Source organism: Octodon degus, unplaced genomic scaffold (genome assembly GCF_000260255.1).
Source record: "Octodon degus isolate 3935 unplaced genomic scaffold, OctDeg1.0 scaffold00142, whole genome shotgun sequence".
Lineage (NCBI taxonomy): Eukaryota > Metazoa > Chordata > Mammalia > Rodentia > Octodontidae > Octodon > Octodon degus.
The window spans coordinates 3,898,730-3,920,784 of NW_004524718.1; the positions used below are offsets into that span (position 1 = coordinate 3,898,730).

The following is a 22,055-nucleotide window of genomic DNA, read 5'->3' on the forward strand; positions in this document are numbered from 1 at the left end:
TGTAATCAGCATTTTAAACAATCATCTGGGTTGGTTGGGTCCAAGTAGAAGCCACCCTACTCCCCATCAGCTCCCTCAAAACCCTGGGGAAACTGGTTCCTGTTCTGTCATTTTAATCATAAGAACGATTTTATTTCAGAAATTAAACAGTACATGATTATGTCTACCATTTAAGTGTAGCCCTACAGGTAAACTAGACTGGAGCATGAAGACTAGATTGGAGCATGACATGTGACACCTTATAGCTTCTTGTCCTCTCCAGTTCACTGGCTACCTTCAGGGTCCTTTGGAGGAGAGCAGCAAGGAGCTAGCAGCAAGGAGCTAGCCAACTCTTAACTTTCCATGTACTGTTCTAATCAGTACTGTTCCTTCTGACTACTGCCTGATTGCTGACTGTGTTATGAGGTGCTTCTGTGGGTTTGAAATGATTCCTGCTAGGACCTTTGGGGACCATTGCAGTGATGATGACCATGTGTCTTCTGGAGTCCCTAGTTGCCCATGCAGGTCAGGGCTTCTGACACTCTCATTTTGGGGGCACATTACCTAGGTTTTCTCATTAGGCATCATCTCTTATGTTTCCTCCTGAGAGTCCACATGTGGATATAGGAAATGTGGCTCTTTATCCTGCCACTCATGGAAACATAGCACAAGCATAGCATTGCTTGTTGGCTTTGCAGTTCCATACAGGGAGCCAGCCACAGTATAGCCATTTATGGTCACATCTATAGAAGGCAGTAGTTGTTTTTTTTTTTTCCCCTTAATCTCTAGGAAATGTACCTTTTCAAATAACGTTTCTCTTAGGCACATTGCTCTCCACATTTTGATACCTTGAAGAAGCACCTTTCCATGCTAAGGTAGGAGAGGATGCAGAGGACTCCACCTGTCCACTCTCTGTAGTGTAATTTCTCTGCTGGGCTCATTTTCGTTTGTATCATTGTAGCTGATCAGTGGAGCCTGCCGTCAGAAGCGCTTACCCACACCCCTCAACGTGTCCTGAATGTAATCTGATGACTGTTCTGTTTTTACTCTTCAGCATTTCAGCTAAAACTGAAATAATTTTAATATTTTGTTTCAGTATCTTTTCATTTAGATTACACTAAACCTCATTTATGTGCATAGGAAATAAAAGCATCCATAATATGTGACAAACTAGAAATATATGATTAAAATAGGCAAGACTTTAAGTGTTTTAAATTAACCATGGGTAATACAGTTCAACAGATAATAACTTCACGTTCCTTTTTCAAATTTAAAGGATATTCTTATTTAAACCAATTATTTCTAGATAATGAGTAGTTCATGAGTATCTAGGCCAAAACATGTTACTTTGCTTTCCAAAACAGATATCTGTATCCTGTGTCTGCTCAGTAAATTTGCTTAATAAGCATGTTAATTGTAATATGCTTAAGCACCTTATCTGATGTAGGGATGATTTTCCCTTGAAAATAAATTGTATCTTAATGAAATTGAGAAAAATATAGTTTTTTATATTGATAAGAGTTGCCTTTTAGTTATTATTTTGTACAGAAATCTATTTCCCTACCCCATGATTTTCAATTTGGTGATCTTTTCACTGTGATTAATCATGGCTAATGTAATATAAATACAGGATTTTAGTTACTAGTTTTAACAATAAAAATGAATATTAATTAAGGAAGACATTAAATGGCATAAGTTTTATGGATATTTTAATATGCAAATCTTACATTGTGTGTGTAGAATTTAAACAATAAACTATCTTAAAACGTTTTCATAAGTATAACACATAATATGCATCCAGGTTTAATAAGACCTGAAGTTTTGGAAATTTGGGAGACTAAAGAAAACAAAATTATACTGACAAAATTAAAGTAAAAAAAAATATGTATTTAGAATGAAAATAAGTGTAATAGTTTTAAAAGCTGACAAATTAAAGGACAGCAAAAATAAATGTTTTTACTCTTTTCAACACACACAAAAGGCCATTAGGAGAAGGAGCTCAGAGTGACAAGGCCCTCTCTGCAGTGTCACTGTCCTGGAGCAGGCTAGCTGTGTTCCTAAAGGCCTTACTCTGTTGGGACAGCTAGCAGGAACACAACTCTACACAGAAAAGTTGTGTAACTGTACACAGAACTCTACTCGGAAGTGACTGAAATGGCAAATTTATTTCACATGACCAAACTAAATGTATCCCCAACTGAAATTCTTATCTAGATTCCAAAACTGAGCACGGCCACTCCAGTGCTCCCAACACAAACCTAAGTGTGATAAAAGGGGAAGGAGAGGAAAGGAAAGATAATGGTGATTACAATTGACTGCTGCTGTTGCATTGCGCTTCCCAGCTTTTATGGAGACCTATGAAGCTGAGCATAATTTCACAGGCCCTTTTTTGGAACCCGTACAGGTGACAGACAGATCCCGAAGACCAAGCTTCCTTAGCGTCGCAGTTTCCCCCTGGGGTCTCACCAGGAAGAGCTGAGTGTTCCAGTGGCTTTAAGGGACCATAGAAATCCACATTTCTTACTTTTCTTTTTTTTTTTATTCTTCTGAATTATTAAAGTCATTCTTTATATTTTAATAGGTTAATATTAAACTACCTAAAAATTATCCTGAAGAAAACTATATAAAAATTTATAATTTTCAAATCTTGAAATGTGTGTACTGAATTCTTAGAAAAAGACAGAAAATCAAGCTTTATTTATTCTAAAAAATCAAAACTCTTTAAAAGAAATACTCTGTTGTGTTCATGCAACTTCCTGTAAAATTAACAGGACAAGTGGAAAAGATGTGAAAGTAAAGATTATATTTACCTTTATTCTACATTGTTTATAATCTGTGTCCTTTCCATACCTACTCAATATTTGAAGGAGTAAGCACAGAGTGCCTTTAGGGAGTTGTCTTTCTTATACCTGACACAGAAAGGTAATTATTTGGCACATCCCTCCAATCTCACAAGTAAAATTACACCCAGGGAAAGTAAATATAGATTAAGCTGTGGAAATTAGGATAGAATATTATACAAAATTCATCTCATTGCAGTTCTGTAGTTCTATAATTATAAAAACTTTAAAAATTATGTCAGTTATTGCCCTGTAATTAAAGATTTATACATTTTAAATCTCTTTAATTCTTAATATGCACTAACATACTTCGTTCATGTGAAAGCTTGGTCTTTATGATACTAACAATCACTTGAGACCTCATAGTGCAAAACATACTCTATCCTCATTTAAATGGCAGCTGAACAAAAACCTAGTAAGATAGAGATTTTGGCTTTTATTTGCATACTTTTGTGTAAAGCATGATTTTCATAACAGATACAACCTCAGGTCTGTGAGTGAATACTGTTTTTGGGATGGAAGAGGGAAAATATCTCCTGAGGGACAGGTGAGAATGATTCCATCAAATTTCTTTATTTCTTTCAGTCTTAAGAAGTAACTTATATCAGGGCCGGGGAGATGGCTCAGTGGAATAAGTGCTTCCCTGGCAAGTGAAAGGGCCTGAGTTCAATCCCCTATTCTGCCAAAAAAAAAAAAAAAAAAATAATAATAATAATAATATCATATCCAACAGCTTCCTCCAACCAGTTTTATTTGATAAATTATTTATCAGAATATCATTCATCTTAGATATGTGAAATGGATCAATAAGAGAATATAAAGTTTATAAAACCATTTAATTAGTTTAAAGCTTTTATACTCTGAAGTTTTTTTTTTAATTTTTGAATTATTTTGAGTTTGCCATAAAATTGGGTAATTGTAAGCATTTGTCCATATTTTAATGTATGGATTTTTTTTGTCTTTTTCTGACTATAATGTTAGGGGCTTCCCACTCTTTCTAGTACCAGTGTCCTGGATAGCATAATCCTATCATATTTATGGGATTTTTTTTCCATAAGGTATCAGGTTATATGTAAAATGAACAATCTTTGGTAGAATTAATGTAATTTTAAAGTTGCACATATTTTTAGAAACAATAGTGATAATATTATAGCCATTTTATTCCAGGTATAGTATCTGCTGATAAATATTTTATGGATGTGTTTTTAAATTTTTTTTTTATTTTAATTGCCACAATGTACATGTTTAATGACACTTGTATGCTTATATATAATGTATAATGATCAGATTAGGGTGATTGGCATATGTATCACCTCAGACATTTATCATTCCATTTTCTGTTAGGATTTTTTTTCTGTAACTTAATTTTTTTATTTTTATGGAAAAAAGTAAAACAAAATTTCATAACTATATTGTAGGAGAATAATAGCTAATAATATGCTTATTTATTCATTTACTTATTATGGTACCAGGGATGGACACAGACCTTGTGCTTGCCAGGCCGGAACTTATCCTGTTGAGCGATTTCCCTGGCCCTGTATATTGTTGTCTTTAAAGTACTTACTCAGAGCACAAGATATGGGCATAAGAATTTTTTCAGAAGATATTAGCATAAAATTTTCAGTGAACTGTGAAAACCTAGTAGTACGACTATCTTTCTTTTCCCTTCTTCACCTTTTTTCCATCCTAATTCCTTTTTACTTTTGAACAGTTTCTTCCCATTTCAGAATATCTATCATACACTTTGGACCTTATATACTTTTTTAATTTCTCACACCAGGGAGGCAATATGCTGTTTACACAAGTGAGTCTGATTGCTTGCTTTGCTTGTTTGCTTTCTTGCTTTTTTTCTTTCTTTGACATACCCTTGCTCTGTTGCCAGGCTGGCCTTAAATTAGAGATTTTCCTATAGAGTGACATACACAGGGTGGAACCTCTTTTCTGGATTGTCTTTTGTAGTGTGTTTAGGATTCTACACAATCAGGGACTTCATAGATTTATTCCTTTGGAATTTACAGAAAATCTGTTTCTCCCATAGATGAAACGACAGAAAGAAGGTAAAGTGAATCACAGCTGGTTCTCTCTCTATGCATGGACTTTAAATTAAGGGGAAGGGGCTGCTCTACAAGAACTGTGGCTTCCAGTCCACAGAGAATCAAAGTGGTACTGACATCATAATTCATAATTAACATGCATGTGAGCTTCCTGCACAGAATAAGCTGTTCAGAAGATTTCTAAATAAAGATGTGTGAGTTTTCAGCACAGGTATCTTTAGTCTACTGTGGAGAGGAGAGGTCATCCTGTATAATATACAATCCTGTATATAACTTGTCCAGAAGTAATGGGGATTCACTGAGACCTACTGTCAGAAAGAATCTAAATCAGATGGGTAAAGTTCATATTTGTGGTAAGATGTAGTTCAATATAAAAGCGTAAATTGAAAATGGAATTTTAACATTTTGTGTTGAATGAACGTGATAGTTTTAAATTCCCATACATTGTGTTCAGGGATTCAAAGTTTAAAGTTGCTATGCAAATAACTGCTTCTAATTTACCATTTGTGTGTGTGCTGTGCTGCTGAGCATGGCACACAGAGCCTCACATGCTAAGCAAATTCACTGTTTTTTTTACATGTGACCTACTTAAATGGACAGAGATGCTTTACTTAGTGAAACAGTTTTCTACTAAAAAATGCATTTAAAATTTATTCCAGGAATAAACAGAACGTCTCTGTAGCCTCTATAAAGCCATGGGAAAAGCCAGTACCTATGGGATTTTTTTAGATCTCTTCCATTTTCCATTTCCAGGCTACTTGTGATTGTTTTTTATATATTTTTTGCCAGTGTTTTCCTTGGTCCTTAGTTGACAGAAGCCTGAAACAAAAGTGGAAGAACAATTATCATTTATTCTCTTTTTATTCAGATATTTATTTAATGACTGTTTTGTGCAGCTGAAACTGTTGTATGTATCTGAAGATATTCATGACAGAAGAGCTGCCAGCATAATTTTGTGAAGTACAAAAAGGATAGTAAACAGATGCTTCAATACAAAACCTAGAAGTAGTTTAAAGTCCAGTTTGTTTAATCTTCTATCTTCTGAGAATGGACATCCAGCCAGATCTTGCCCCCAAATTGAATCACATTAGGCTGGTTGTAGCCAGAGAGGTAGGACTAACCTTCCCTGGAAAATTTAGAGATCTGAGACACTGATCTCCAGGTGGATCACACGGAGAGGTAAGGAAAGGGAGGAGCAAGGAGGAAAAGAGTACAGCAGGTGAAGCTGGCAAGCCAGAGGCCCACAGGGCGGAACTTAATGTTAGAGCTTTAAGCACTTGTTTTCATAGGCCTGAATTCCATAATTTTGGTATAAGAATGTTCAAGGAGCAAGATTGTATTTGTGAGAAGAGGGAGCTGGGAAGTTTAAACCCTCTTGGCTGTGGCAAACCCAAGCCTTCCTCAGGTTATGTGGTTGCATTTGTGTGTGGCCTGTCTCTGGAGGACAGTAACTGACCAATTTGGCAGAAGGCCAAACTCATCCCTCTCCCCACACTTCCCCTTGGTGTTGACTGTGGAAAGATGATTCTACTCAGAGTACCTGGGATAAGGACCTGTGAGTGTGCACATATCTATAACTTTCTGCAGCAGGTAATAATGCTAATAATGATGAGCCTGTGGTGTCAGAAATTTAAATCATTTCACGTATCATCTGTGTAAAAAAATGATAGATTACCCCCCCTTGTGCTTTGGAATTTTGGGGGAGGGAATAAGCAGTTACTTTTCAAGTTTACTAATCACCAATAAAAACTTATTACTTGATATTGTCAGATAAATAGTGTGTTGCTCTATGGAGCTTTAGTGATACTCCCATTGGTGTGTGAAAGTGATTCAGGGATGCCAGCAGTTTAATTTGCATTTGTAATCAGAGTTACTTTGCATAAAGAGTAAAATTTATTTTGGAACTAGAATGAAAGATTTATTTCATGAAGTCTGAATTTACATTTTTTACTTAATTTAAAATAAGATATTTTAACTGTTTAAAATCCAGATATTTCCATATTTGGTGATACTATTTCTCACTGACTTAATGTCAGAATTAGTTGATAATATATTTTCCTTGTGGTATTGTTTATATGACAGATTCTCAGCCATATATTGCTAACAGCATATACCTTCTCAGACTTGATGAGATTACGTCCTGAAAGGTTAACTTTTATTCATATAAGAAAGAGTATAGACTTGATGTTCCAAGGAAGAATAAAGCCAAACTATTAGAGTACTTTAATAAATATTAAATGACAAATGGAGCTGGTTCTACACTAGCTTCAAGGCTTATGGATGATAAGAAAATCTTCAAATGGAGCTAAAGAGTTATGGATGTCTTGCCATTTATATTCTTTTGCCTCTTTCCATTATAGTCGTTGAGAGCCAGAAGTTAGAGGAGGTGGGATATATGGTTTTTGTTGGTGACTGAATTAAAAATAAAGTGAATTAGATGTCAAATCAATTCATCTCTTCAGCAGGCTAAATATAGAAATATGCCTTTGCACTAATCACTTAATCACTCCCTCTTACTTGCCTACTCCCTGTAAAATAAAGTTGTGAACTTGATGTTGGATTTGAAGCACACCAGGTGATAGGCATTTCCATTATTATTAAATTCTAGTTTTCGTGAATACTAGAATTTAGATAAACCATATGTTTGGGATGTCAAAACAGTCCCAACTGGGAGAGGCAGAATACCTCATGATTCATAGGAGATCACTAAGTTAGGTGATTATAAGAAAGAAAAAATAAGTAGAGCAGTTTATCAAGGGGAAGCTCATCAGTGTTATTGTTGTAAAAATCTGCTGCTGCAAACTCTAAAATGACCCCAGCAATCTTTTCCTCCTATAGGTCATGCTCTTGTGTATTGAAGTTGGACCAGCATGGTTGTCCCGAACCAGCGGGTCAGTCAATGAAAGTCACCTGGGGGAGGAGTGGGGAATTGAAGAAGGGACAAAGGACAGGAGACGTGAGAAATGGAGACAAGACAGGATTCTGATCAAGTCTCGCTTTATTTAGGGGAGGTGCTGGGTATATATAGTGAAGGCATAGGGAAATGACGTCGGCTGGTAAAAGGCACAAGTAACTAGGCAACCGGGCTATGACAGGAAGTCCCACCTCCTGGGCATAGCAGGAGCCTTATTGGAAATAGGCGGGATAAGAACTAGGAACCTAGCTCATCAGTGGTAGCGGAGGAGGAACCCAGAAACCCACTTGCAGTAGGATTGGAAGCCTGGAGTTATTGTGCCTCCCACACATGGTGTCTTGCTCTTAAGTTTTTGAGTATGGCAAATGTGATGAGATGCTGTTTCTGTGCTTGGGCTCAGTAAGAGAGTGACTTTTCCCTTGTTTTCTGGATTCATTCTCTTGGTGAATTTGGGGAAGCAGGTTTTAGGATTACATGCACTCAACTAGGGGATGCTTCCAGCCAAAACCAGCTAAGAGATGAGCCCCTTAGCTCAGCAACCTTCACGACCTAAATACTACCAGCAAGCATGAATTTAGCAGCAGGCCTTTCCTCAGCCAGGACATAACTGAGACCCTATTTGCGGCTGGCTGGCACACCTCAGTTAAAGCCTTATGAGAGATCCTAAAACAGAGGACTCAGTTAAGCTATACCCAGGTTCCTGACTCTTATAAAAACTATGTCCTAAGTCTGTGGTGTTTGATATATAGCAGAAGAAAGCTAGTATGTAGGTGGGTTCCCTTGCTTGGGCTGTCATAAGGAAGTACCACAGCCTGTAATTTATTTCTTCACAGTTCTGGAGGCTAAAAGCCTGTGATGAAGGTGACAGGAAACTAGTTTTTTTCAGTTTTTTTTTTTTTTTTTTTTTCTGAGGCCTCCTCTCTTTGACTTACAGACAGCCAGTCTCTTAGTATGGTCTTCACTAGATGTATGTCAGTGCCCTGATTCTCTTCTTATATGGATAGCAAGTCATGTTGGAGTTGGGCCTATACTGCTGACCTCATTTTAACTTATTTACCTTTATAAATACCTCATCTCCAAATGTAGCTCCATTCTGAGGTCTGGGGATTAGGATTTCATATGAATTTTACAGGGAAATAGTTCATTCCATACCAACTGGCTACATAAATATTTGTATTTTTATTTCACTTGATAAAACTCTAGCAGTTATTATCTGTAAAGTCTTTTGCTTCCTTATTTTTCATTATTTTAACATAATTATATGTGATCTCATGTGATTTACATAGATGCATCTCACATGGCTTAGCATATATATTTGCATGTCATGATCCTCGTAACAATTTTAATCTTTATTAGCATATGTCTTTCATATGCTTTATATTTAACATTCTGATGGTACTTATTGGAGATAATGATGTTCTCAAAATCCAATTTAGCCTATTGTGTTTATTTCCATTCTTATAAATAATATTCTAAAACTAATTTATCTTCAGAATAGGGATTTGTTGATGATATAACAAATGTCATATCGTTTGACATCTCTTGAAGTCTCTACAGACACTTCAAGAATTTATATTTATTTGAACAACATATGGTTTTAGATAGTGTTAAGAGCAGAATATCTGTCTATTGGACATCTAGGCTTAAATGATACACTACTGTAGTCTGTGTGTGTTGTGCTGTTGCTTCATTAAGGTGTATTTTTCTCTAAATATTGATGAAACTGTATGTATGTAAGATCTTTTCTTAAATTAAAAAAAAAAAAGGCTATTACCTGCCATGGTTCTTTATAACATAGGCAAGGCCAGTGGTTCTCAGAATGTGGATTGCTGATCTGGGAATCCTTAGAATTCCCTTCAGAGATCCTCAAGGTGAAACTATTACTGCCTTTAAAAAAATACATTGACACTTTCACAAGTATAGATAATGTATTGCATCACAAATGCAGAAAAAATAAAATGAATGCAAAATAAATGAAGTTGCTGAAGCCTTTGCAGGAATGAAAGCAGTAGAGTTGGTATTGTTAGTATTTATTTTTCAACATCATACGCTTACCAGGAGGAAAAAATGATAGCCAGTTTCATTGGAGATTGTCCTTGATGAAGCAATTAAAATAACCCTGCTTTTAAATCTTGACCTCTGATTATGCACTTTGCAACATTCCACATGATTAAATGGCAAATATACATAAGATACTTATGCCCTGTACTGAAATTCAAGGGCTACCTCAGAGACAAAGATTGGTGCAGTTGTTTGAGTTGGGAGCTGAACTATCTGCATGTTGATGGGACACTATTTTTACTGAAAAGAATGTCTGAAAACTAGCTCTGATTATTGAGAATAAAGTATTTCACTAACATTTTCTCAAAAACAGACTAAGCCTATCATCAAAGAAAACTACAGCAAGTAGCATAATTTATTGCCAGTACTCTAAACTTTCAAACATGCTAGGATTTCAGAAAACATATATCTGCCATGTGAGCTTCAATAATTTTCACATCTCAGGATTCTTCTGATATTGGTGTTGATATTAATAAGTGTCACTTTTCTGAAATATGTCAACAATGGAAAATATTATATAAGTTCCGTGCCTAGTAGATTGTGTTATAAAATTTTGCCTAAGTAAAAGATTCATTCAAAATGCAAGAAAACGCAATGGATTTAAATTTAACAAAGTGAAGTTTTGTTATATTAGACAAAATATAATGTTGAAAATGTATTTGAGTTAAACGTTAAAATACTTAATCTCATTAGATGTAGCCCATAAATGTTGTTGACCAATTTTGTACTGCATATGGTACTTGACATTTATGAAACTATCATATGCTGAATTTGGGGGTAAAATTAAAGAATATTGGGCTGGGGATATAGCTTGGTGGTAAAGTGCTTGACTAGTATATGTGAAATCCTTAATTTCCAGCACTGTGGAGGAAATAATGCTCAGAATTATGTGAAAATCATATTAAATTCTCTTTCCAGCTCTGTATATCCTTGTAAGGATATACACTTAAACTGGATTAAAAATAAAACAAATATGACTATAGTTATCTCCTAGGGTGGTAGACATTAAAAATATCTGTAACAATGCAAAACAGTGTTTCCTCAGTATTTTGGAAAATACAGTATTTGTCATGAAAAATACATTACTATGCTGGAGTTGGAGAATCATCCTTCTCTACTATTATAAAAGAGATTGGTAGAGGCGGGAATTATCATTCAATGCTAAATCTAAAACTTCTGATGAAGTAAAGTATGATTGCAAAGACTTAAAATATTTCCTCACATACTTGTAAAATACAAAAGGAAAGAGTAATTATTTAGTGGAAAGATCAGTAGCACTTTGAATTGATTATGAAAGCTAGTATCACCTCTGAGGCACAGGTCAACAAAATGTATCTCCAAAAGTGATAGCATTAGATAGATAGTGTTCCTGTAGAGAAAGCATAGTCTAAATCAAGTCGTGAGGAAAATATTTGGCAAATATGTGAAAAATTCTTTGAAAAATACACCTGATGATATTCATAAATATCAAGCTCATAAAAGACAGGCCATAGAAATGAATGTACTAGGTCAAAACAGATGAAAGAGAAATGACAACTACCTGATTCTAGCCTGATTGCTGCTTGAAAGGGCATTACCATGTGAAATTGGAAAAAATGTGAACATAGTAAGCTACTTTGTCAATGTTATGTATGCTAAAGTTGGTAAGTGTACTATTATAGTAAGACTATTGTAATTCATAAGTTACATTATTGAAAATTTAGGGATATTTTTCTACACTTTCAAATGGTGTAAAAAATTTTAGACATGTATATATTTATGTAGACACACATGAATGATTAAACATGTCCCCAATTGGTAGAATTCTCACCCTGACTAATTATATATGCTGATTTCTGTGAACTAAGCAACTGCACTGAAGATAGCAGTGTGTAATACTAGGGTCATGCTTGGAATGCCTGTCATTGTGGTCCTCTAAACACGTACTGCTTGTCATATCATACCAACTACTGTCATACTGTCTCTCAAGTAAATGTTTGTTTTTAAAAAAAGGGTAATAAATGAAAATAGACAAAAAATGTCATAGGACTTTTCTGCTACAATGCTATATATGGTTAGATTTCTAAATTTCTGTGTAAATATATGTAATTGTTTACTCCTATTTTTTAAAATTTTTTTCATTCACATTCTGTGGGGATTTAAAGTTTAACATATCAATACTTGATGGAAAATAACTGTTCCATGTTATGTCTAAGATGTTTGCTATTCAGATAGATAGAGAGATTCAGCTCAACTGCCTATGTGGTAGGGTAATAATAATAAGCTTCTCTTCTGGAGGGTTAGCAACCTAAGTTTGCAGACCAAAAATTGGAGAAAAAGAAGGGATACAAGGACAGACAACATTTTGGCCCTAGCCTTTCAGAGTCAGTGAGGACTCAGGAGAACCTGTACTGTAACATCCTGTAACTCAGTTATGTCCCAAATTTACTAATCAGAGAGATTATGGGGCCACAGAGGAAGGTGATTGATGATGTAGCGTGTGCCTAAGGAGAGTCACATGGAGAGCAAACATTTTCTCAGGCTTTCACAGAGAACAAATTGGTCAAGCAATGGCCGTGACTCATCCACATGGCTGACACTGACAAAGGATCTACAAATCCTGAGGGGATTTGACTGACCTTGTCAGGTTCAGAAGTTACATTTCTTATTATATAGGTCTTGCTTTATCTTGGTCTTCACCAACCAGCAGAAAAATTAAAAACAAGGTATAAAAAGTAGAGCCATATTAATATGCTGAGCTATAAATGGCTCAAGTCAGCAACTTCTGACATTGCCAGTCCTATGGATAACCTACTACTATTATGGACTACTGGACTATATTGGATTATTTTGCTGAATTTACGCATCTACAATATTTAAATGGCAATGGAATACCCATCTGTGACAAAACTAAACAAAAAAGGGGATATAAATGAAGGACCATTTTGTATCTGTATATACCATATTTAGGATAGATATACAGCTACTTTCTCTTTATTCAATGAGAAGAAAGATTTGTATTAGTAGTGTTTCAACAGGATATCATGTCTGCATCTTGTACTATGAATAACCACTACAAAGACAACAATATGCAATGTATTAATTATTGAAACTGCCTTACTAATTGGTTTTGAAACTCTCATTGCTATTTGTTTCTCAATAAAATTAATTAAAAAATAAACATGTCCACACAGTTAAAGACATATCGAGGTTGCACATAAATGACATTTTAAAATGAGTAAAATATTAACATTAGATGTGTCTTGGTAAATAGTAGTCAGATGATGCTTATATTTACTCTTATTACTCTTATTTCCAAAAGGAAATTAGCTTATTAAATGTAGTTACTTTTTAAGCTACATAATGAACTATTATTTTAAATAAATGTATCTAAAATTTTCCTTTTTAAAATTTGAATAGGATAAGTATCAGTGAACTCGGTCCACATAAACAAGACCTCTTTGGGGTAGTGATAATTTAAAGAGAGTAGGAGGTTCCTTAGAGCACAGAGGTTGAGAACTACTGGAATACATAGTGGTTATCTAGACCAGTGTCTCTTTCCTCCCTTCTTCCTCTCAAGTCCATTGTATGACATTCATGAGAACTGACTTGGCAGACACCACTTACTAATATTGTGGTCTAGGGCAAGCCAGTTAACTTAGTTTTCTCATATAAAATGGGGATAATAGTGTTATCTGTCTCAGGAGCTTGTGGAACAGCTTAAGTATATAAAGAACTTAAATAGTGACCACTCAACAGTGTTGTTCCTAGGAGCAACATGTGTTTCTGTGTTCTTATCTCAAGGTATGTTGTGCTTGAAAGTGACTTTGGTTATAATTATATGACTATGTTCTATCAGAAGGATACTAAAGAGGGGTATCAATAGTTTTTTTTTTAGTGTATTTAGTACAGGGTCTACCTGGTCTCATGACACAGATCAGACTCATAGTGATCCTCCCCACACTTGGGATTGAAACCCAGTCCCTGTGTCTGCCTCAGCAGGTGCTTTAATCCATTGAGCTATCTGGCCCTTTTTTGATTTTTTTTTTTTTTTTTTTTTTTTGCCAACTCCGCCTACCTTGGGGGCGGAGGTGGTGCAACATGTGGTGCCAGGAATCAAATCACAAGATAATTCTTTTTGTTTTTTTCACAGTAGTGGGGATTGAGCTAGGACCCTGAGCTTGCAAGCAGACACTTATTCTACTGAGCTCTCTCTCCAACCCCCATGATGATTCTTAAAATTTGAGTTTGTACTGGTTCATTGTACTGAAAGAAATGGTTAGGAAAACAGACAGGTGAAGATGAGCAAGCAGACAGGGCATTAGGGAATGTTAGGAAGAGTGTCATACATATAGGACATGGAAACTACAAGTATGTGGAGAGCTGTTGATGGAATATTCCCTGAACAGGAAACACTTTCCCCTCAGGGGTAAACTATAATTATCTTATTTAGCCCTGGATCCATTGGCATCCAATTTCTAGATACTCATTCTGTGCTCTACATGGATATATTTCTGTTGGGCTAGTTAAATTCTTGTAACAATATTTACTAAAGTAAAGAGAGAAAATAATAGTGCTTTTGAGTCATGTCTACCATTTCTTCCAGCCCAAGTATAAATTCAGCCCTATACTGTAATTCATTCTAAGAATCAAATCAAAATAAAATTGGATCATTCAAGTATGTGACCTTCACCTGAATCCACCTTAAAATGATGCTTATTTTAAAAAAAGGATAAATTAGAGCATAGGCTTTATGTCATTTTGGTACACTGTTTAATGTCATCTCTTGTTTTATGATGATTTCTTTTTTTTTTAACAGATCATCAGAAACTGGAAAGGGAAGCTAGAATCTGCCGTCTTTTGAAACATCCCAATATTGGTGAGAAAATGTTTTCACTGTATTTTAGTTGTTAATTTAATATGGCATATACTATATTGTATCACAATAAAAATGTTAATTTTAATAACTTAAAACTATTAACAGAGTCCTACCTTTTAGTCTTGCTTACATTTGATTCTTCAATTTTTTAAAGTAAGTTTGTTGGGTTTTTTTTACATTCATTTTTATTCAATCTTTAAAGCAGTAATGGAAAGCAAAAACTTTTGCTATAAATTAATATTAATGTATGGAAATTAAAACACTGTATTGAGTCAATAGACATGCTGTCATCTGTCCGAAAGGAAACTTCTGGTTTAGGGAAAGAACAAAACTGTAATGTAAATATACCTCTTAATAAAGTATTTTACTCTAACCAATATCTATGACATTTCCTGGTTGTCTGCAAAGTGGATCCCTTTATCAAGTACCTTTTAAGTGGTAGTCTTCTCCCTGTGAATAGTGTCTGTGTCTGAAATTTTTTTCATGTGAGGGCTCCAGTCATGCTGCATTGGAGCTCATACTAATGACCTAATTTTAATTTAATTATCCTTTTTGTTATGGTTTGTGTCTAGATATTCCCCCAAAGCCTCATGTAGTCATGAAGATGGCTGAATCTGGAGTTTGTGATTGATCCGTTGTCTAATGCAGGGATTATGGATGTGAATGCTACATCCACCCTAGTGTGGGTAGCCTGCACACAGTGTCAGAGACATAAAGGGTCTTTCTGCTCCCTCCCTTCCTTTGTTCTTGTTGCTTTGGCTGTCTTCTGCTGCTATGAACTGTTGCCCTTGTGCCAGGCCACCCTGGCTTGGAGCCAAGTGATTACAGATGGAAACCTCCACAAACTGTGTGGTAAATAAACCTTTCCTTCCTTAATTCTGGGCCTTGGGTATTTTGATTCAGCAACAAGAGAAAAGCGACCAAGACATTTTTAAGTGCTGTGCTTGTAACTACAGTCGCATTCTGAGGTATTAGGTGTAGGACTTTGTGGCAGTTAAATTGTATTGTCAGCTTGACTGGTTATGAGCCACTGAAGGCAGTGATGAAGTCCTCTGGGTGTGCCTGGGTGGGCTGTGGAACTTTGGATGCTATATCTGGACCTTGGCCCCTTCGACTTCGGTGTTGTTCCCCTGCTCTGCTTCCTACTTGTCCTTAGCCGAGCACCTTGGCTCCATTATCTCTTCTGCCATGACGATTTTGCCTTGAAGCTAATCAGACATGGTCTGAAACCATGAGCCAGAATAAACCCTTCTCTCTTAAATTGTGTGTATCTGGGCCCATGAAAGGGAAAAATGATCACTACTGATTTCATTGTATGGACTGGGGTGGGAGGAGTTAAAATTCAGTACATTGCATTGGCTGAAGAGAAATTGCAATATAACCATTATATTTCTTGCTTGGGGTTAAGACACATGAAATCTTAGTTTAGTGAACTTGTGTTTCCTGTGAAGAAAGATTTTTCCTTGTTCTGTTTCTATCAAGAGCCATCTGTGAAATACAGTTGGGTAATGAAGCTAGCTAGCTTCTTCCATTTCCCCTAGGAATTTGAAGTTAAATACTGTAAACACTTTTAGCTAGAAAAGAACTGTTTTCATTTTGAAGCCACAGGAGGAGAAATCTTACAGAAAGTGAAAGTAATGTATGGTAAGAGTTTCACAGTTTTATGAGCTACACAGAATCACCATGCTATAACAAAGAATGTAGTATTCTTCAGGCATCTAGAGTGGCCACATGTAACTTTGTGGTTACCTCACTTGAGATATTTTTCCATCTGTACAGATTTCAACCGTATAAAAGGAATTAGGGAAACACAAGTCCTTAAAACCCAGTGAGACTCATTTTTAACCACTAGAGAGATTTTTAGTGATTCTGTACCCTAAGTTACATATATAATAGATAAATGTGGACATAGTCTCAAAAGTTATAACATGGAAAAATGCACCTATATCATTCATTTACTCATTAAGTCACTGTCCAGGGTATATAAGGAATGAGGTGTACCACAGGCTCAGGAAGACAGTAAACAAAACAGAGCATATTAGATGGTAATTAATTGAAGGAGGTAGGAAATATGGAACATTAAGGGATTCTAATTTAAAGTCTTTGGCCACATTCTTAAGAAGATGCAGTTTGAGTAAAACCCTAAAAGACGGGAGGAAGCAAGTCGTTTGCCTTTCTAGTGGAGGTAAAACACATTGCAAGGCCAGGAAACAAACAGCGTATGGAATGGCCCCTGCAGTAGCTTTTGAAGTAATTGACAAAGTGAGAGATATTTTAAATTTTACTTTAAGTATTTTAATTGATGGGTTTAATTGATAGATAACCATGTAATGTTATGTGGTAGTTTTTTATTTACCCAAATAAAGAACAATAATTTAAAAACAGCCTCAATAATAGTGATTGCCATAAAATAGTAAGCAGCAACTGACAGGTGATACTATAAGTGGGCCTATAAGTTACTCAGTGTGGGGAAGTAGTTACAAGTAGTTTAGTGAGCAGTGCTGTGTTCCTGTTGGGCTAATCACGCTGGGTAACAGCAGTGGGTAGGACACTAGCATTCACTCCTACTGAGTCGTACCACACAGGGAACACAGCTTTTCATCTAGACTCCCTGAAATGGATAACACAACAGTTATGAAATAAGAGGCCATTATCTTCTACTTCCTTTCCTCTGTTTTATTATTTGCTTCTGTTATTTTATTATTTCCTCTATGTTATTAAGATCTGTTACATTTTGAAACTTCAAAGACAAAGATACTATTTTTGACATTTTTTCCTTCGTGAAAATTTGCTTATTTCATTTTTATGTGCCTGTCTTTTGTCATGGAATTAAGAATTTTGAGAATTTACAGCAAGTAAATGGTTTCTCTCAAGAAACACATTTTTAAACTGACAAAAGTATTAATTTATTAAACTACTTTCAGTGTTATTTTAAAAATACTTTTCTGGGCCAGCCAAATAGCTCAGTGGATTAAAATGACTGCTTAGGCAGAACTCAGTGGCCAGTGTTTGATCCCGGGCTTGTAGTGCCGACCCTGCCCCCAGGGTGTGCTGAGATGGGGATTGAGACTGGGCATGGTGGTGCGCACCTCTAATCCCAGATCTTTGGGAGGCTGAACAGAGGCGGATCACTGTGGAGTCCAATCTACGCAGTGAGACCCTGTAGACCTTGTACAGAAATAAAAAATTCTGATCTTTAAAGTAATATATACACTTGGTGGAAAATGGAGAAAATACACTGTAAGGCATGGAGAAGAAATCAGAGAGCACAGTTTATAACATTTGTTATACATTTTTATATTTTTATAATAAATTTTTTTAGAGAGTGATGCTAATTTTCCTCATTCTCTTGTTTACATTTTGTTGTCCCTTCAGATATATCATTTGATCTCACTTAACCAAATTACTTATGGGTGTAACCATTGGCAGGCCGAGCTTGGGCTGTGCAGACTGATAATGAAGCAGTGATCAAGACACAATAGCTCTCATCCCAGTGCTTTCGCCCTTATGTAGGAGCAAATGAATATCGTAATGATTATGTGAGTAACACTGTGAAGATAATTGAAGTAGGATAATTTCATACCAGACCAGGTGGCTACTGTCAGAAAGAAAGCCAAATACTAGTTAAAAGTGATAAAAACGAATTTTATTCAGCATTATTGCAGTAGGGGGAGAGCAAAGCAAAATTCCAGATATACCAGAGTCTTAGACATCAAGGATGGTGGTGAGGAACTTGAATGGGTGTCAGAAGTTGACAGAGACTTCCATAGTGGATGCTTCACTTTGACTGTCTTATGGAGATTTAAAGTGTAGGAAGGCAGGGCCCAAGTATGAGGCCTGGCGGAAAAGAGGAAGTTTTCTGAAGTTTGTTCACTACAGAGTGGCTTTGCAGGCAAGATGTGACAGTGGAGGTCACATTTAAATTGATATAAAAATGAGGTTAGAAGTCATTATGAAGCCCAGTGAGCAAGTGTTTTGGGCAAGGGGAGCTTCCCTATTGGGAAAGACGGGAGCCCAGAGGACACCTGTTGTGGGTGAGAGTGGCTGAGCCGAGCAGGCCAGATGGAAGTCTAGTCACATGGGCCTTCACAACCCAGGGCAGGGACTTTGGACCTCCTTTCAAGTGCAGTGAGGATCTAGTAGAAGGTGTTCAAGCAAGAATATGTTCTCATCTGCTTGGCTCAGTCTGTTGTGTGCACAGTGATTGTGCACAGCATCAAGGATAATAGTGTCGAGTTCTAAGTCACAGCCTTGTGTGTATTACTATAGTGCCCCTCAGCCACAGCCTCCTAGATAAAACTTTAAGCAGCCCCAGGCTGATTGCCTCAGAGCTGTGTCCCTTGGCTGAACATGATTGAGAATACTGGCCACTTCTCAAATAGCTCAGGTATTTTCTACTCTAGGCTGTTGTTTGTACTCCAGGCTGGAAACTGTAGAGCTGCCATTAAGGTGTTGAAGTAGTTTTGTAGAGAACCTTGTTTTATTTCACTTTTGATTATTCTGTCATCTTTTGAAAAAATAGATTGATTTTTCCTTGATATAAAAAAGTTTGTATAAAGCAAAAATATTGGGCTGTATGTCAACATATATGTTAATTAAAGGCAATCTTTTATATTTGAGATAATAGCTATATTGTTCTCAGAATTCTTTTATATTTGAACTGCTTTTATTCCTTAATTTTCTTTCTTTTAATGTATTTGGTTGTTGCAGGGTCTCACTACACAGCTTAGACTCATGATCTTCTTGCTCTCAGCCTCCACAGAGCTGGATTACAGGCATGTGCCAATATGCTAGGACTCTGTGGTTGGCTCAGCCTGCCCTGGGGACGGGGCTGGTTCCTGGGATCAAACTGTGGTCCCTGTGCTTGCCTAAGCAGGCAGTTTAGTCCACGGAGCCTATCTCCCTGCCCTGGTCCTTAATCTTTATAGGCGTTATTTTAAAGGAATTTATTGAAACCTTTGGTGAAGCCCAAATAACTAAAAACAGTAAAGAGCAACTAGAAAAATACTCATTTAATTAAACTGTGTGAAACTTGAAAAGAACTGGGTCAGGAGAGGAAAATACAAAATAGCAAGAATTTTCATCCACCTCATTCAGTGTCTCAAGTGAGTACCACTTGAGATAGCTGCACTGATAACAAGATGATAAATTCGGTGGCAGAGCTGTCCTGCTCCTGCAGATTTTTATCTACACTCTGTAGATTGTAGTATGACAAAGGCAGTTATTTGAAAGTCTGAAGAAACATTTATTTATGTAGCTCAGCACTGCCTTTGAAAGGTAAGGCTTTGCTGTTGTGGGTTCTTGAAGCTCACTAGGGAGGGAGCCAAAGAAAGGGACAAGCTGCCTCAGGGGAGTACCCAAACTGCAAGCTCAGTGAATTAGCCTCCTTAGATCAGATTGTAGCTGAAAGATTACTTCCTTCCTCTCTCTGTCCTAGGTAATACTTGTGTATATACCGTATCTTGCATGAATAGGAGACAAAGAGCTGAGTAGTAAAACAACAACAGCAAGAACCAAAAAAAAAAAACAGCAACAGCAGCAACAAACAACAAAAACTCCACAGACTCAGGCCCTGGGTTTATTGTGTTTCTGACCCTGGTCTACACTGTGGACTCCTCTATATGCTGTTTAACCACTAAGTTCCAGTTTTTCTCCTTGGAAAGCAGAGAAATAATTACCTTTTTATTTTTATTTATGAATCACAAGATATCATTATATAATGCATCTTACTTGAGTGAGAAATTAATATAGTTTGGAAGATAATTAAATTCAGTAAAGAGTTGAGTGAATTATAATAGGGCACCATCCTCCAAATAGTAGCCAGTTGTCCTTAATGTTCTGTAGTTTTGTCCTCAGAGATGCAGGGCCAACAGGGGAAAACCAGGTTTCAGAAAATTTTATGTATTATCTATCTATATTACATGCGATACATGTATTATACGGTATATGATTATAAAAGAGTATATATTAAAAATAATCTAAGAATCATAATATTGCAATAACAGATCTCATACTTTAATACTTGAAAGTGAAACTATGTTTTAATACTTGAAGAAAGTAAAATTTCTTGAATCTATCATATGACTTCTCTAGAGTCCTAAATCTTTAATAACATTGCAAGTCCTATATTTTCTGTACAAAGAGATACTGATATGTAGAGAAACTAACTTGAAGAAGATTGAAAAATGTATGGTGTTTTTATGGGCTAAGAATTACACCCTAAACTGAAATTCAAAAGGAAAATAATTTCAAACATTATTAGCACCTATTTATGTTTAATTTGCTGAGTTTGAGTTTTGGAGACTTCATCTCCATTGTACTAGGGACACATCGAATAACTAGTTAGCCAGAAATCCAGTGAACTTCAGTCGCTTAAAAATTGTGGCTGTTTTACCTTTTAATTGATCATTAAAAGAAGCTTATCGGGCTGGTGAGATGGCTCAGTGGTCTAAGGCACCTACTTAGAACAAGCTTAGCAAAGCATAGGGACAGCGGTTCAATCCCCTAGCACCACATGCCAGCCAGCCACGCCCCCTGGTGGGCTGAGCTGGCCACACACACACACACACACACACACACAAATAAATAAAATTAAAAAAAATAAAATAAAAGAAGCTTATCTATGGTAGGCTGTTGCATTAAGCTTGAAGATGAACTTAATTAAAAACAAAAACAAAACAAAACAAAAAACTAGGCTGCAATTCCAATTAACTTTGTCTCTAGAACTAATAATAACAAAACAGTTGTATGGAAGACAAGGTGACTTTGCAGCTTTGGAAGAGACAGACACTCCTGCTTTGGGCCAGACTTCCAGTCAGGAGTAAACAAGCATAGCCACACACTTCCTTAAGGAGTGGCATCAGTGATTGATATTCTAAATAGGTACCAATCACCTTGAAAGAGCCCTAAAGAGTCACTAACCCAGCCCCCAACAGGAAGGGACCCTGTCCTGTGTTCATGCCCACTTGCTACATGACTCACTTTCTCATTTGCTACTGGATTTAATCAATTTTTACCTGAGCAGTGGTGCTTGTAATTTCATTGGTTGACCATAGTTTTGTCCCACCTCATGCCCACCTAGTGAGTTCCCATGTTTTCCTCCACCTTAGATCTACCTCTCCTCATGGTTTTATACTATAAAAGTCCCTAAAAGAGACAGCTTCCTGGGGGCCACCTGCTTGGGGCCCCCCTCCTGTCCCTTTCTAGGATAGGAGCTTTCTTTCTCCCAATAAACATATTCTGGTTTTAACTGCAAAAAATAAATGAATTGGGGCCGGGGAGATGGCTCAGTGGAATAAGTGCTTCCCTGGCAAGCACAAGGGCCTGAGTTCAATCCCTGGTTCTGCCAA

At 36.4% G+C, this 22,055-nt stretch overlaps 1 protein-coding gene across 13 annotated transcripts in view; it reads left to right on the forward strand.

The window, feature by feature from the left end:
* Positions 1–22,055, forward strand: part of Camk2d (calcium/calmodulin dependent protein kinase II delta) — a 328,288-nt gene that overhangs the window by 100,693 nt on the left and 205,540 nt on the right. For all 13 annotated transcript variants that reach the window (XM_023701888.1, XM_023701892.1, XM_023701887.1 and 10 more), the window contains exon 3: positions 14,647–14,706. In XM_023701888.1, coding sequence (XP_023557656.1) covers positions 14,647–14,706 — 60 coding nt within the window. The remainder of the gene's footprint in view (positions 1–14,646; positions 14,707–22,055) is intronic.